We start from the raw sequence: 16,791 nt of genomic DNA on the forward strand, positions 1-16,791 counted from the left end.
CTCAAAGCACACCTCCTTCAAAAAGTGTCCTCTGAGCTCAACTTGACAGAGGCAACTTAAAAGATTAGCTAGGAACCTTAGGGAGCCGTGAGTTTATGTTAATGAAGGAGGAACAACTCAGGAAAGGGTGAGAATGGTTTCACAAGTCAACAGTGCCATCAGTCCACTGAATTGTAAATGTAAACTGTTAAATTTATATATGTTCTGCTGTATACATTCTCAACTACAACAAAATTACATTAAGGAAAAAAAAAAGTGTCCACTGATACCACCACACTCTGTCCTCCTTAGAATTCCCACCCTGCTAAGTGTTGTATCATTGAGGACACTGCCTTAGAAGTATGTGTTTACGTGTCTCTCCCCAACCTCCCCAAGTTAGACCGTATGTTCTTTGATGGCAAGAATGGTGCCCGATCTATCGATGTTTTCTCTTTCAAGTGTGTTCTAGTTCTGTCTTATTCTTAATCAGTGGTCCTCAACCTTGAATGTGCGGCAGAATCATCTGGAAGGCTGAGTGCTCACAGGCTGCTGAGTTCCACTCTCAGGTTTCCCAGTTGACACCGTTGTCTCCACCTCCATACCTCGAAGACTGTGCGTGTGAGTGGAGGTGAGCCTGATGGAAGAACCTTTGAATGCATGACATGAGTAGGCTGAGCTCCTCCCACCATCCTGGGCAGGATAGATTTCATGACCTAAATCTCACCTTCTGCTCTACCTCATGGCCTGTTAGCAGAATGGCTGCCTGTTCTGGGCTCAGGTTAGAGTGGAAGGATCTGGAGACTTAGGATTCAGCTGGTAGGTGCCCTGCCGAGAGAGGCACTGGAGTGGGTGCAGACCAGGTGCCCCCTCCCCTTAGTATCACACACACACACATACACACTCTCTCTCTCCTTTCTCTCTCTCTCTCTCTCTCTCTCTTTCTGTCTCTTTGCCTCTCTCTTTCTCTTGACTTCTACCCAGGACACATCAAGTTACAGCCCCTGAGATCTTGGCATGACTGGTGCTTTAAAGGGCTTAGATCATTGATTGTCCCATTCATTCAACAAAGAGTGAATTCCGTCTTCTGTGCTAACTCCTTAACCATCATCAGCATCCTGGGCTCTTTGGTTGCAGTCACCACCTTTCTTCTTGGCTTACTTTTGCCTCCTTTTTGAGTTTTTACTTCATTTCCTGTATTTTAAGATACCGAGAAGTGCATAGAACACAAATATATAGTTTAGCAGATAATTATTGTGTGAGCACACATGCAACTACCACCCAGGCCAAACACAAGAACATTGCCCCCACCTCAGAAGCCCTCCCTGCCTTTCCATATCACTCGCCCTTCCTCTTCCCTCCGCACCAAGATAGCCTCTGTCTTCACTTCTATGGTGTCAGCTCTGTAGCTGGCTACCTACCTACATGTCCCTATGCACTGTAGCTTAGTTTTGTGTGTTTGTGAACTTTGTGTATAAATGGAACCATAAGATATATATTTGTGTCTGTGTATGTATGTCTGGCTTCATTCAAATTTATTTTTATGATTTACCATATTTTTTAGTGTAAGTCTGGTTCCTTTCTGTGAGTACATAGATTTCTGTCTTTCCCTATATTCTCCACTCTTGCTTTTTCCCCACCCACAATCTGTTTCCATAAAGATCACAGCCTTGGAAACCCTATGGGACAGTTCTGCTCTGTCACACTGGATCACTCTGAGTCAGAATCCACTCAGTGGCAATGGGTTTGGGTTTGTTGAATTTCTGTTTTTGTTTTTTGGTATTATCTCACTACCTCTCAAAACAACATAAAAGGATTAATCAATTATATAATAACTGTAAGGAAATCAAACAATTTATATGTTGTTGTTGTTGTTGTTATTTGCCATTGAGTCGGCCCTGACTCACCACCAGCCTTCTGGTTAGCAGTCAAGTGTCTTAGGCACTATGCTACCACAGCTCCTAAACAACTTATATATTTGCTTTATATGTAAAGCCATGGAGGGCAGGAACTGAATTGCAAACCTGCAGATTCAGCCAGCCAGGGATCAATAATATTGGCATATGGGGGGGTGGGAAACAAAAGCAATCAGAGCAATCCCTAAAAGGCTAACAGGGAAGAGGAAGTGCTATTTACATAGCATTTACATCGTGTTAAGTATTATAAGTAATTGAGAGATGATTTGGTGGCACTGTGGTTAAAGCATTGGGCTGCTAACCAAACGGTCAGTGGTTCGAACTCATCAGCCACTCTGCAGGAGAAAGATGACACAGTCTGTTACCCTAAAGATTTATAACCTTGAAAACCCTATGGGGCACTATTACTCTGTGTTGTTAGAGTTGCTATAAGTTGAAATCAACTCAGTAGCATTGGGGTTTGTTTTTTAGAGATGATTCAAAGTATACATGAGGATAGGCATAGGTTATTTGCAAATGCTCTACCATTTTGTAAAAGGGACTTGAGCATCTGTGGATTTTTGTAACCACAGTGTCCTAGAACCAACCCCAGAGGCACAGAAGGACGACTGTACATGCAAATGGATCCCGGTTGTAAAGGGTATAAGTGAAAAGGAGGTCTCCCCTTCCTCCTAGCGATGCACTTTCCTTCCCAGAAAGCAAGTGTAGTTACCAGTTGCTTATGTGTCCTTCTGGAGGATAGACACACGATGGGGTATGCAAAGAATATTTGTAAGTAACCATCCTTATATGTTGATAGATACACATAAGGAGCCCTGGTAGTGTTAAGTGATCAGCCGCCAATCAAAGGTCGGTATCTCAAACCCATCAGCAACTCTGCTGAGAAGGATGTGGCAGTGTGCTTCCATAAAGATTATAGCCTAGGAAACTGATGGGGCAGTTCTGTTTTGTCCCGTAGGATCGTTATGAGTTGGAATCAACAACGGCAGTGGATTTATACATAAATACCCACATACATGCATGTGTTCATGTATGTGTATTATGTATTCATTCTCTTTCACATAGCTGAAAGCACGGTCTGTTAGACACCCTCTGCTTTTGTCTAACAGTGTAATTTGGAGATCAGCTCCTTCAGTACTTAGAAAGCTGCCTCATTACTTTTTGCTGACAGCATAGGATGCTTAACCAGCTGTTTATGGTAGGCATTTAGATGGTTTCTCACATTGTCATTGTTGGTAGGTGCCATTGAGTCCGTTTTGAGTCACGGTGACCTCATGTACAACAGAATGAAACACTGGCCAGACCTGCACCATCCTCACAGTTGTTTCACTGGTCATCTACATTACCAAATATGGTGTCCTTCAGGGACTGATCCCTCCTGATAACATGTCCAAAGCATGAGAGATGAAGTCTCACATCCTTGCTTCTAAGGAGCATTCCAGCTGTACTTTCTCTAAAACAGACTTGTTCATTCTTCTAGTAGTCCATGGTACCGATGGTACATTCAATATTATTCTCCAATATTACAATTCAAATGCATCAACTCTTCTTTGATCTTCCTTATTCACTGTCCAGCTTTCGTGTATGTATGAGGCAACTGAAAAGACCATGGCTTAGGTCAGGTGCATCTTAGTCTTCAAAGTGGTATCTTTGTTCTTTAACACTTTAAAGTGGTCTTTTGCAGAAGATTTGCCCAATGCAGTACATCGTTTGATTTCTTGACTGCTGACTGCTGCTTCCATGGGTATTGACTGTGGATACAAATAAAATGAAATCCTTGACAACTTTAATCTTTTCTCCATTTATCATGATGTTGCTTATTGGTCCAGTTGTGAGGACTTTTGTTTTCTTTATATTGAGGTGTAATCCATACTAAAGGCTGTAGGTGATTCTCATAGTTATCATAAACTGCATTGAAGACCCTGAAATAGGTCATTTCTCTCATGCTTGCATAGATATATGGAGATAAGTTCCTAGAAGTGAATGTGTGTATTAAATTTTGATGAGGAGGATGATGTTGTTAGCTGCCATTGAGTCGACCCCAACTCATGACAGACTCAAGCACAACAGAACAAAACTCTGCCCCATGCCATCTAAATAGCTCTACCAAGAGGTTACATAAGAGGGCCTGTTTTTCCACATCCTTTTCAACCCAGTATGTCATCACACCCTTTAATCTTTGCTCATATAATAGATAAAAGTTGGTACCTCCCTGGAGTTTTGAATACCGTTTCTTTTATAAAATTGAATGTATCTTTTTATGTATCTAAGAGCCATTTGAATTTCCCTTTGTATGACTGTCTATTCATATTGCACGGCCGTTTCTCTCTTCAGTATTTTTTTTTCCGTGTTTGATATTAAGTGTTTGACTATTTTACTGGTTTGCTGCAGTTTGCACCAACCAGTGTAGCTTTGTGGTTACTGGTGTGTCTAGAAGCAAGGATTTAGGACTAGAACTGAGTGGGTGATGGGAAAGGCTAAGCTTGCTTCTGTTTATTTGTGTTGGAGCTTTTCCAGGTGGCGATGGTCAAAGCACTCGATGACTGTGCAGACACTCTGGAACCATCTTGTTTGTGGTGGTGGCGGTTGCTATGGAGTCAACTCAGACTCATGGAGACCCTATGTGTGTCAGAGTTGAACTGTGCTCCATAGGGCTTCCAGTGGACCACGAGGCCTTTCTCCTGCGATGTCTCTGTGTGCACTCGACCCCCCAGCCCATCGTTTAGCATCCAGGCACACTGTTGCACCACCCAGTCCAGGGGCTCTGAAAACGATTTAGTGATATTTAAATGCATCGGAGACATCAGTTTCTCTCAGATGCCAGGTGTACCCCTGAGCCGCATCTGACCCATGCAGGTGCATCTCTGGGCACGACTTTTGAGGTTTGGCTAGATGCACTCGTTAGCTGTTACCTCTCTACCTTTTGACTAAAGGACCATATGATGAAGGTGCATTTTTTGCTGATAAATTTATTATTTCTTTTCTTCATAATTTCCTTCTAGAAATTAGCCTTATAGTCCAAATATCTAATAAAGTTCCGTATTCCAAAGAAGAGATTGGATCAAAAAGGCAAATACGCCCAAGTACTGTTTTACTGCCTTTCCTAAAATGTTGCCCTTAGCACATTTCTCAAACCAGGTTAATAGGTGTTCTTTGACTTAAAAAAAAGCGTGGACGTGTTAACATTGAAATGCAGTGTTTCTTTACTGCAGGATTTCTCAGAGCCTTTAACATCCCAGTGCCTACTGAATGGCCAAGAAATGTGCTGTTTTTCTCAAATGTGTTTGACTGCAGAATGTGGTTTCCACTTTTTTTAAAATGATCTCTGATTGAAATGCTGCTCGAACAATTAGCTCAGCATTCAGCATCAGAGGAGGAGAAGGTTTTGATTTGATTGCCCTCTGGCTTGTCTGAATGAGGCACACAGAGAACCTGAGCTGGAAGAAGGGTTATTGATTCCTTGACTGCAGTCAGAATTCTGAAATTAACTAGAAAGTCTCCTCAGTTAAGTCGCAGATGAAGACCTACTCTGTAAGCAATCGATATTACTGCCAAAGCAATACTGAGAATGCAAATAATGACTGCAAATAATTTAACGTTTTTTTTAAAAACGATGTTACCATTATTGACATTTTCTCATGCATCATTTTGGCTGCAATTTTTTGGGGTAATTGTCATTGTTGTGTCATTGCAAATAGAAATCCTCATAGCATCTTTTCTAGCTCAAGCACAATTTCCTGTAAAGGGAAGATGAAAATGAACTATAAGACAACACAAAAGCACCGTCACAGTGTATGCAGTCAGAACAGTGAATACCATCTCTTCACATTAGCTCGGATGATTGTCACCTCCCCTGATGCTGAGGGGGCAGAAAGCAATTCACAGAGGAATAAACGTGGTTTAGTTCAAAAACAAGACCAAACAACATGTTGGGGACTCATGTATTGTAAACCTGTACAAAAAAAGGGCAGAGGGACAATAAACACCAAAGTTAGGAGAAGGGCTCTCTGTAGGGTGGGATGAAGGACATGTGACCAGGGAGGTGCACACAAGGGGCTTTGACAGAGCTGAGAATTGTCCTATTAAACAAGGAGGCAACAGCTTTCAATGACTGTGGAGGAAACCAGACCCAAGCAGAATCAGGCTGGAAAGAGGTGGTGCGGGCAGGGAGTAGAGAGGTGTTTTATGGGATACCTGTTGTGTGAGAAATGTTCTCAGCAGCAGCAAGGAGTTGAGGATGCTGGGAAGTTCCCTGGAATTTAGGCATGGCGATCGAATGGACCACGTTCATTCGCTGCTGTGACTGTGATGTTACATACATGAAACGCATTTGGAGAGGCGATCAGAGCAAAGCAGTGCACAGCACGGATCCAGGGCCAGGACTCCAAGGTGCTGAATTACTCGTCGATGCCCTTTTCACTGAATATTTGATGGGTTATAAATTTTGCACACTAAGTACATGTGTTTGAAAAAAATAACAACCTCACTCAGTTTGGCTGTGAACCTCAGGGGCTCTTGAATTTTTGTTCAAGCCGAGCTTGGATTTGTATTACTTCTCTGAAGTCTGATGTGCTGTGAGGGAATTTCGGCCTAGTGCATAAGGTGGATGTCCTCGGCCATTATTGAAATCATGATGCATCCTGATGGCATTTCACCTACTCTGTTGTTAGGTAGTAGCCGCTGGACAGTACGAATGGTTAGCACTTGGCTTCTGACCAAAGATCGGGGTCATTGTCTGCCCAGAGGTGCCACGGAGGAAAGCCCTGGTGATCCAGTTCGTGGAAATCAGCCATTTAAAAACACACGTGGGGTCACTATAGTCAGCATGGAATCGCTGGCAACTGACAAGAAAGAAAACGTTGTGGTAGCAATCGCTAAAGTTACAACCTATATTAATGCTCTACTTGTTAGACTCTGTTTTTCCTGTTTTGTTTTTCCAGACTGTACATGGCAAGTCAAAGCAAATGATCGAGACTTCCATGAACAACCTCATTTTAGGAACACCAAGTTCTTCTGTATTAAGGAGAGCAAATATGCGGTAAGTTGATTTTAACTTCCCACATTACCTCTCTTAGAAGCCAGGTTTGTCTAGCATCCTGATACTTGTTGATTTTGTACCACACCTTCCTTCTAAGTAGCCACTGGCCTGAGACTATTAATAATTATTGTTATTTCAATGCAATGTAACTTATTTATCTCAGTAAATTTAACTATGTTGAGGGTGGGGTGGTTCAAACCCTCCTCAATCCAAAAAATGAATATAGTTTGAAAATTAATGAGTACGATGTAGTATAGTGGTTAAAGCATTTGTCTGCTAACCAGAAGGTTGGTGGTTTAAACCTACCAGGCACTCTTTAGGAGAAAGATGAAGCAATCTGCTTCTATAAAGATTTACAGCTTTGGAAACCCTATGGGGCAATTGTACTCTGTCTTACAGAGTCATTATGAGTCAGAATCATCTAGGTGTCAGTGGATTTTTTTTTTAAGTGTGCAAAGCTCTATGAAAAATGTTTCATGGAAGAATTGCAATAATGTAATAGAAGTCTTATGTTTAAAAGTAGTAAGTTTGAAAATAATGAGTTTGAAAGGTATATTACTTATTCTCCCTTTTCTACCTGTGATAGTTAGAGACTTGGAAGATATTTTCACCTCAAAAAATGCTTATTTAGATCACCTGTCAGATGTGGGCTCAATGTTGTAAGAAGTCCTTGGAAAGGTCCTCTGCCTTCTTTCTTACCTAGTAGCCCCTGCGTCCCCTTAAAAGAGAGTGTTCTGCTTTGCCCAAGTCCAACCTCACACCCCCTCACAGTGTAGAGAGCAGTTACGGGACTCCTAACTGACATGTACCTTTGCCCCGTTTTCTAACGGCCGAGGAATCTCGATGGAACTCTCTTAGTCAGGGTCTGATTGGCGGAGACTTGAGGTGAAACATTTGTATCTTGTTACTGGTTCTGACAAAAGCCTTCAAGTGGTCATTTTGAGGCTTGGTTGGAACAAAAGCCTTAAAGGAAATCTTGGTATCTTTCTGACTGACAAATTGGCTCTGGTGGTATATTGCCTAAGGCATTTGACTGTTAACCAGAAGGCTGACAGTTCAAACCCACCAGCCACTCCTCAGAAGAAAGGTTGGGCAGTCCACTTCTGTGGTGATACTGCCTCGGAAACCCAAGGAGGGGTCGCTATGAGTTGAATCGACTCAATGGCAGTGAGTTGGGGTTTTTGTTTGTTTGTTTTGGTATCACAAATTATGTCATGGTAACCACTGACATGGGACTTAGTGATTTTTGTAGATGTATAAATATTGTCTGGAAGCCCTGGTGATGCAGTGGTTAAAGCACTCAGCTGCCAAAAAAGCAGTCAGTGGATTGAACCCACCAGCTGCTCCATGGGAGAAAGACGAGGCAGTTTGCTTCCGTAAAGATGTACAGCCAGGAAACCCTACGGGACAGTTCTACTGTGTGCCCTATAGGGTCACGATGAGTCAGAATCAGCCAGACAGCAGGGGGTTTTGGTTTACAGACACTGTCATAAGTGTGTGGAATCGTTTAGAATGACTTTTTTTTTCTTTCCACCAGTCTAACGCCATTAAAACGTACAAGTACAACGTGTTTACCTTTCTGCCAATGAATTTGTTCGAGCAGTTTAAGAGAGCAGCCAATTTCTATTTCCTGATCCTTCTTATCTTACAGGTAATGCCTCTGAGAGATTAGTTCTGCTTTGAATTATGGTGACTCACGAACATTTTAAGTTGCTTAGAACAGTGTGGGTGATTGAAAGCTTGTTACATCAGCATCTGGGTTCCAAAGGCAAGGACACAGTGTCTCACACACAGAACCAGCTCAACGTTCATTAAAGGAACAGGCGAAGGGGGCAAGTGGAAGTATGACTCTAATGCTGTATTTGTGAAACATGTTGTTTCATACGGATGTGAATGCTGTAACTGGCTTTCCTGAAGAGAATAAATTGAAAATCTTCACTTTGTAGAAGGATTTATACCTTTTAAACTTATTTTATGTACTTGCCCTTAATTTTTTTTTTTTTTTTGTAGTTGGATGCCTACTTTTCTCAAGAAGAGTATTAGTTTTTAATAATAATCTCAAAAAACTACGTTTGTGAGCTGGTTTTTACATGGGAAAAGGCCTCCTCTTTGTCTGAATTGGGTGTTTGTTTTTTTTCCCCTCCCCTAATTTGACCAAGTATTCACGTATCTGAAAAGCATCTATTTTCTTCTGGCATACGTTGGCCTCCGTTTAGGATCGGTTGTTATAACTGAGAGAACACAGCACACTCCAGCTAGCACTCAGAACCAGCCGTTACCACCTGACATGCAGGTTACAAAGGGTAGTAGAACCACTTTGTTTTATCACGTTCTTTCCAGCCAACATTGGCTTTGGCACATGATCCCACCTGCCCCAGGTATTACACCCACTAAGGTTTGATGAAAATGGTGGAGTGTGCATTTGGTGGGAACGGGGGGATGCATGGAGTGACAAGGGGAGGAAAAAAGAGAGAACTGGATGTCAACAGATTTAGTAGGCTATAAGGTTGACAGTCCTCTCTCCAGGAGAACGTTTTAGACATGCTTGTGTGGAGAGAAATACCCCAGCTGTAAGGAGCTATTGTGTAATAAGTGAGCAGGTACTTTTTCCCTCACTTCCTTCCAGTCAGAGAAAGGTGAGTCCCACATATTTATGATCCTCCTTATATGAAAAGCCTAGAACAGTCAAGTTCCTGGAGATGGACAGCAGACGAAGGCTACCAGGTGCTGGAGAAGGGAGGGGTGAGGCATTATTGCTGGAAAGAGATGGAGTTTTTTTGGGGTGATGAACAAGTGTTGGTGATGGTTGTACAGTATGGTAGAAGTAATTAATGCCACTGAGTTGTACACTTAAAAATAGCTAAGAAAGCAAAATTTGTTAGATATATTTGCCCACAATAAAGTGAAAACTTTAAAAAAAGAGAGTACCTACATCACAGAACAAGAATGAAGACATAAGGAAAAATGATTACAGTTCCCTTTTAGGTATCATGCTAAGGTCCCAATGAGAAACTGTCAGGAGCCGCGGCCTTAGGCTCTGTTCCAGGTGCCCAGAAGCTCGGGAGAGCCATGTGAGGAAGATTGGCTGGCTTCCTGGATGCCTTTTCCTACATGCCCTGCAGGCTATAGACATATATGGCAGTGGAAAGTAGCGATCAGTTATGTGTGCATTGTATGTGCCTTCTTGAATACACACGTATGCTTCTTTCTTTCTTTCTCTGAAGTCGATCCCTCAGATCAGTACTCTGGCCTGGTACACCACCTTCGTGCCTTTGCTCTTGGTGCTGGGCATCACCGCAGTCAAAGACCTGGTGGACGATGTGGTAAGGCTCTTCTATTACTAGCTTCCTGATTGCTTTGAGTTCGTGTTAGTTTGCCATGAATGCCTTACATTTTGGGATTGTTGGAATAACATTTGCCCGTTTCCCTTTTAAAGGCTCGCCATAAAATGGATAAGGAAATAAATAACAGGACCTGTGAAGTCATCAAGGACGGCAGGTACCGTGCCTTCTTCAATCGGCCGCTTTGTTATTGTTGGTCGTGGCTGTCGCGTGAACTCCAGCCTTGGCAACCCCACGTACAACAGAATAAAGCTTGGCTCGGTCCAGTACCATCTTAATGGTCTACGTTGATAGGCTTGAGTCCACTGTTGCAGCCACTGTGTGTTTTGAGTGACTTCCAACGTGTGGGGCTCGTCTTCCACCTCTGTATTAGACATTCTCACGTTGTGATTCATATAGTTTTCACTGGCTAATTTTCAGTGGTAGATCACCAGGCCTTTCTTCCTGGTCTACCTTAGTCTGGAAGCTTCACGGAAGCCTGTCCTCCGTGGATGATCCTGCTGGTTTTTGCAATACTGGTGGCATAGCCTCCAGCATATAGCAGCCGGCACAGAAGCAGCCGTAGGACAAGAGACTGACAGACGAGTGGGGTGTTACTTAGTTATAAGAATGTAATGTATGAATATGCCCTCAGACATATTTAGAGATAATGGTTTGAACTAAGAGGTCTATCAGTACATGAATCTTCTAGTTGTAAAGACCAACCTTAACTTACAAAGACATTGTATCCCCTTTGAGGCCTGGTGGCTCTACCCAAATGGATCGTGGGCAGTAGCCTGATTGGGATCTGAGTTAACAGCACACCCTATGCTAGTATAACTCCTTAATCTCTTCTGATTCCAAAGCTACCCACTTGGGGCTGTTTTCAGATGTCTTGATGTCTTACTGATTCTCCAGCTAAAGTGATTATACTGTACTTGTGGTGCAGTGGTGAAGGCATTTGGCTGCTAATCAAAAGTTTGGCAGTTCAAACCCACCAGCCACTCTGCAGGAGAAAGATGAGACAGTCTGCTTCCATAAAGATTTACATCCTTGGTGGAAACCCTAGGGGGCAGTTCTACTCTGTCCTATAACCTCACTGTGAGTCAGAATTGATTCACTGGCAGTGGGGTCTGTGTTTTCAGAATGTTTTCTTTTCATCTTATCATCTGAATTTTATTAGCTTTCTGTAGTTGCTCATCTTGTCTCCTGGACTCTAACTTTCTCCAGGATACAGGGCCTCTAGCACAGAGAAAGTGCTTAATAAATACTTGTTAAGTTAATGCAATCAGCTGTGACCAAGGTCCCAGTTCATTGCTCAGTAATGACTTTTTATTTTTGATCAAGATCCCCAAGGCAGAACTGAAGCTTCAAGTGTTAAAAATAGTGACTAAGGCACAATTCAAAGACTCTTTAGTGTCAACACTGAGGAAAATAACGTGATTTACAGCCACACATGAGCTGTGTCTATCTTGAATTTACAAAAAAAAAAAAACAAAAAAAACACCCAAACTCACTGCCACTGAGTCAATTACAACTCATAGTGACCTCCACTGGGTTTCCAAAGCAGTAAATCTTTATGGAAGTAGATTGCCCAGTCCTCCTTCTATGGAGTGGCTAGTGGGTTTGAACCACCAACCTTAATTGATAAATATCATAGGTCAGCTTTTTCTCCTCACCAAAAAAAATAAAATGGACTGTGTTCCTAATGTTACCTTTCAAGTCACTTAGAATCAATGTTATGAATGGTTGTGAGACTTCATAGCCCACAATATTGATAAAATACACTGGTAAATGGTAGCCCTGGGTTGCCTCAAATTGGGGCATGGTGGGCGCATGTCTGCAGGGCTGTGGTCCCAGAAGCCCTCGCTGTGGAACCAAGGCTGTGCGTGGACTTATTTAGGCATCAGTGGGACAGAGCAGCAAGTACCTCATCAGGGGAAACTTATATCACAGTGCGAGTGTGCTATGAGCATGGCCTCTTAATATTCCAAAAGAACTGGGATAAGAAGGCCTTCATTTGTTCATTTGTAATTTGAGACCCACTTGAAGATTTTGGTTTGGTTTTGCAAATTTATCATTTCAGATACTGAAATATAAAATACCATCATTCTATTGATTGAAAAGTAAGCCAACTTTACTAAATTTTAGTAAAATTGGAGAAATTAGGGCATAAGCATATATTTTAAATCTCCAGTCCTCCCCGCCACATAAATGAATGGGAGCAAATACATAGCAATTGGATTTCTGCCTTCAAAATCAAAGGTTAGTTGTGGCAGATTCGTAATATCTATGAAGTCTATCCTTTCAGTACACAAACATCTCTAAAACAGAGTCCTGTATTTAAAAACTTTAAAAATATTGATTCATTAGAAATTTAAATGAGTATTTTTTATGGAATTTAATACTGAAGATAGTAATCCTTCTTCTACATTTTATCCATATTATCATTTCAAAAAGCGACATATACAATAGAGAATACATAAAAGAGAAAAGCTTCCATTTTGATACCCAATTTCCATATTCACGCTCCAGAGGTAACCACTGCTAACAAATTAATCTATCGTCTTCCAGACTTTTTTCTATATGCATATGTGGCTTTTTCCTATATTCTGTATAGAGAATATGTTCTCAGTATTCATGATATGCACACTGTTCTGCACTTGCTTGTTTGACCTAAAAGGTCTTCATAACCATCCCCCTTTGTCTACCTGAAGGAGAAGTACTCTAACTTGAATTTTGAGCTAAGTGTCTTATTTTCCCTATTCTATAAACTACCCAATAACGATGGTTGCAATGATAGTTATCAGGAAGTTTGTTTAAAAGCAAAGGAATTTTGCCCTTCAGACCTTCTCTTCTTGTCTGGAGGAATCCAAGTGCTCTATTGTAAAATCATCCCTCCTTGATCAGCAAGAACATTGGCAAGAATTGGCAAGATCTGCTGCATAAATGATGTCCAATGCCTTAGGCACTATGCCACCAGAGCTCCTGATGAACAGGTAGACCATTAAAACCATTAACCATTCAGAATGCAGCACTGCCACACAGCTCAGACACAGATGCATAATAGGGCATGTCCAGTGCAGGGCGGGCTTGCTGAGATGCTGAGCATCAGAGGGCTGGGAGGCCCTTCCTGCAGTACCACTGATCGACAGTGAACACTTACAGACATGATGAAGACGCCATGGGGATCTGGCAAGACCCTAATTTAGATCATTTTCTGTCATTATAGATTCTGGTTAGATGAACTGGGAGAAGGGGCAAGCTCTAAAACTCCATGAGGGCTCAGGGAAGCCCTTGTGGGAGGTATCATGTATTCCTGTCCTGGGACCAGCACTGAGCAAGGACAGATAACCCAGATGGAAAAGAATGAGGAGAAGGAGTGTGAACTATGAACAAAAGCAAAGTGAGTGGCTGCGGCCTGGATGTATCTCCCTGCCACACATGTAAAAAGCCCCTAATGAGCCCTTTATTAGACAGACATAGGATGGAAAGGACACTGGGATGGAAAAAATGCCATGAAGGTGCTTAATACATTTTTTGAATAAGGAAGCAGAGTTTGAATGAACAGTTCTGCAACTTCAAAGCTCTATGACATTGATCAAGTGCAATATGAGATGGTACTACCTGCCCACTTGTGTTATCAGGATCTTGGCAGGAGCAGAATCTTAACTTGGGCTGCTTACATGAAGAGACTAAGGAAAGGGCAGTGTGTGGAAGTGTGCAGTGTGCAAAGGAACCAACACAGGATGGTGTCTACTCAGAATATAGCAACAGATGGAAGCCATTGCCACCTTCAGTACACAGAGCTGTGGAGGACAAGAGCTCAAGTCACAGATGGAGGCAGCTATGGCCACCAGTGTAGCCTTAGAAGGGAGAGAATGGGAAAACCTCACAGTCACTCGCCTGCCTTCGAGCTGTTCTTAGTGTCTCCCTCTGGCTGAACCTGAGCAGAACCAGGTGGCAGAGGACTGGGACCAACCCAAGAGGAGAACCTCCCAGAGAGCGGGACAAAGCAAGGTGGAGAATGGGCGTGGAGAAGAGCAAACAGAAAACAACCAGCATACCACCTCTCTAGGTAATTGTGACGAACGAGTGGTAGGAGTGTGCTTTATAAGCTGCAAATCCTTATTATTAGCCCCAAAGTCATCACCATCATCATGTCATCCTTTCAACAATAATAGAATCCTCCCAACCACATTATGCTGCTATGTCATGAAATGGCTGAATATTTAACAAACGTTTTCCCTACCATTTCCATGTTTCCCAGAATCTTTGGCATACAGAAAGAATAATTCCATGTCCTTTGCCAGGAACTTTTAGAAACCACTCAACATTTATTTATTATTTTTCATCCTTAGGTTCAAAATTACCAAGTGGAAAGATATTCAAGTTGGAGATGTCATCCGTCTGAAAAAAAATGATTTTATTCCAGTAAGTGAGCAAGCACTGCTCTCTCGTCACTTGCTCTCCCCTAGCTCGGTCTCCCTTTGGGAGGGTCGCCTGTTACCTGTGTGTTTTGTCTTCAACAGGCTGACATTCTGCTGCTGTCCAGCTCCGAACCTAACAGCCTCTGCTATGTGGAAACGGCTGAGCTAGATGGGTAAGCATGTCTTCAATGGGCTGGTTTTATAGCTGACCTTTGAAGGCATATTGATTATCACGCTGAAATCTGTGCAGCCTGGAAAGAAGCCAGTTCTGCCCTTGCCTTTGCCAGTTGCTGGCTGGCTGTGTTCCTAGTGGCTCAACCTCTCTTTGCCCATCTGTAAAGTGGAACTCTCCAAACCTGCCTTTCCCCCAGGGAGGTAAAAAATATAAGAATGCATGCCTGGGCCCTTTATAAACTGCTAAGCCGTGTCCAGACAAACATGTTGTTGTTGTTGTTAGGTGCTGTCGAGTCGGACCCGACTCGTAGCGACCCCTCCTTGGGTTTCTGAGGCAGTATCACTACGGAAGTAGATTGCCCCATCTCCCTTCCGAGGAGTGGCTGGTGGGTTTGAACCACCAGCCTTCTGGTTAGCAGTCAAGTGCCTTAGGCACTATGCTACCAGACAAACATAAATGACTCTTAATATTATCATCTGTTTTGGAGAAAAGAGATTTTTAAAATCTTTGTCAATAGGCAATTTAGAGTTGGTTGTTTTTCATTGTTATACTACCACTAAACAAGAATAATCATCTGGTTTGGCCTCGTTTTTAATGTATCTATGAGTGCTTACTGGGTCACAGTCACTTTATGTGTTTTAACTCATTCCATCTACTCAACAACTCTACAAGATAAGTATTATTATCTCCACTTTACAGATGAGCAAACAGAGGCACAGGGAGATCATGCAGTGCCTTGGTTACCTAGTGCTACTATAAAATAAATACCAAAAGTGAGTGGCGTCAACAAACAAATTAATTTTCTCACAGTTCAGGAGGCTAGAAGTCTGAATTCAGGGTGCTGGATCTAGGGGAAACCTCTCTCTCTCTCTGTCAGCTCTGAAGGAAGGGCCTTGTCTTTTCAGCTTCTGTTTCCTGCTTCCTTGAAGATCTCCACGTGTCTTGGTATTTCTCTCTTCCCATCTCTGCTCTACTCGCTTGTTTAATCTCTGTTTTTACTTTCATTGTGGTAAAAACATACACAACAAGACATTTGCTCACATAACAATGTCCACATGTTGTTAGTGGGCAATCTACTTCTGTAAAGATTGACCACCTCAGAAACCCGGTGGGGGTCGCTATGAGTCAGAATTAACTTGATGGCAGTGAGTTGTTTTTTTTTTTTTCAATATCTCAAAAGAAATTGACTCAAGATAACATCCTACACTAATCTATCTCATTAATATAAGAAAGACCACCTGTTCCCAAATGGGATTATAACCCAAGGATAGAGGTTAGGATTCACAACACATATTTTGGGGGACATAATTCAATCCAAAACACACAGGAAGAGGCTGAATTGGGATGGTGCTTCCCTGAATTATGATGTTGGTGAAGAACACTGACTATACCATGGACTGCCAGAAAAGCAAAGCAATCTGTCTTGAATGAAGTACAGCCAAAATGTTCCTTAGAAGTGAGGGTAGCCATACTTCACCTTTTGTACTTTGGTCATATTGTCAGGAGGGACTGCCTCTCAAAACCAGTGCCTGTGTTTACCACTCTGACATTAAGCCGCTTTTCCTCACACCCTGGACAGGCATAATCTTTTTCATGGAGAGCTGAAGTTCTTTGAAAACTAGACTTGCCTTCACTCCATAAATCAATCGATTGTTCAGTGTTCAATATAAAACAGTTATTATTCCCATGAGGGAATACTTAAGCTTTACAAAGCTATAAAATGCTAATAAGCCCCATCAGCCCAAACAGATGGGAAAAATTGAGAACCACTGGTCAGATTCTTGTTGTTCGGTGCCGTTGAGTCATGAGTAACCTCACATGCAATAGAATGAAACACTGCCCAGTCATGCGCCATCCTTACAACTGTTGATACACTTGAGCCCGTTGTTGCAGCCACTATGTCAATCCATCTCATTGAGGGTCTTCCTCTTTTATG

At 42.3% G+C, this 16,791-nt stretch overlaps 1 protein-coding gene across 1 annotated transcript in view; it reads left to right on the forward strand.

Annotated features, from left to right (window-relative positions):
- Positions 1-16,791, forward strand: part of ATP8B1 (ATPase phospholipid transporting 8B1) — a 108,997-nt gene that overhangs the window by 13,307 nt on the left and 78,899 nt on the right. The window contains exons 2-5 of the mRNA XM_007935551.1: positions 6,833-6,930; positions 8,468-8,581; positions 10,155-10,253; positions 14,783-14,853. Of these exons, the coding sequence (XP_007933742.1) occupies positions 6,833-6,930; positions 8,468-8,581; positions 10,155-10,253; positions 14,783-14,853 (382 nt within the window). The remainder of the gene's footprint in view (positions 1-6,832; positions 6,931-8,467; positions 8,582-10,154; positions 10,254-14,782; positions 14,854-16,791) is intronic.

This window comes from Orycteropus afer, unplaced genomic scaffold (genome assembly GCF_000298275.1).
Source record: "Orycteropus afer afer isolate SDZICR_OR568_19922 unplaced genomic scaffold, OryAfe1.0 scaffold00029, whole genome shotgun sequence".
Classification (NCBI taxonomy): domain Eukaryota; kingdom Metazoa; phylum Chordata; class Mammalia; order Tubulidentata; family Orycteropodidae; genus Orycteropus; species Orycteropus afer.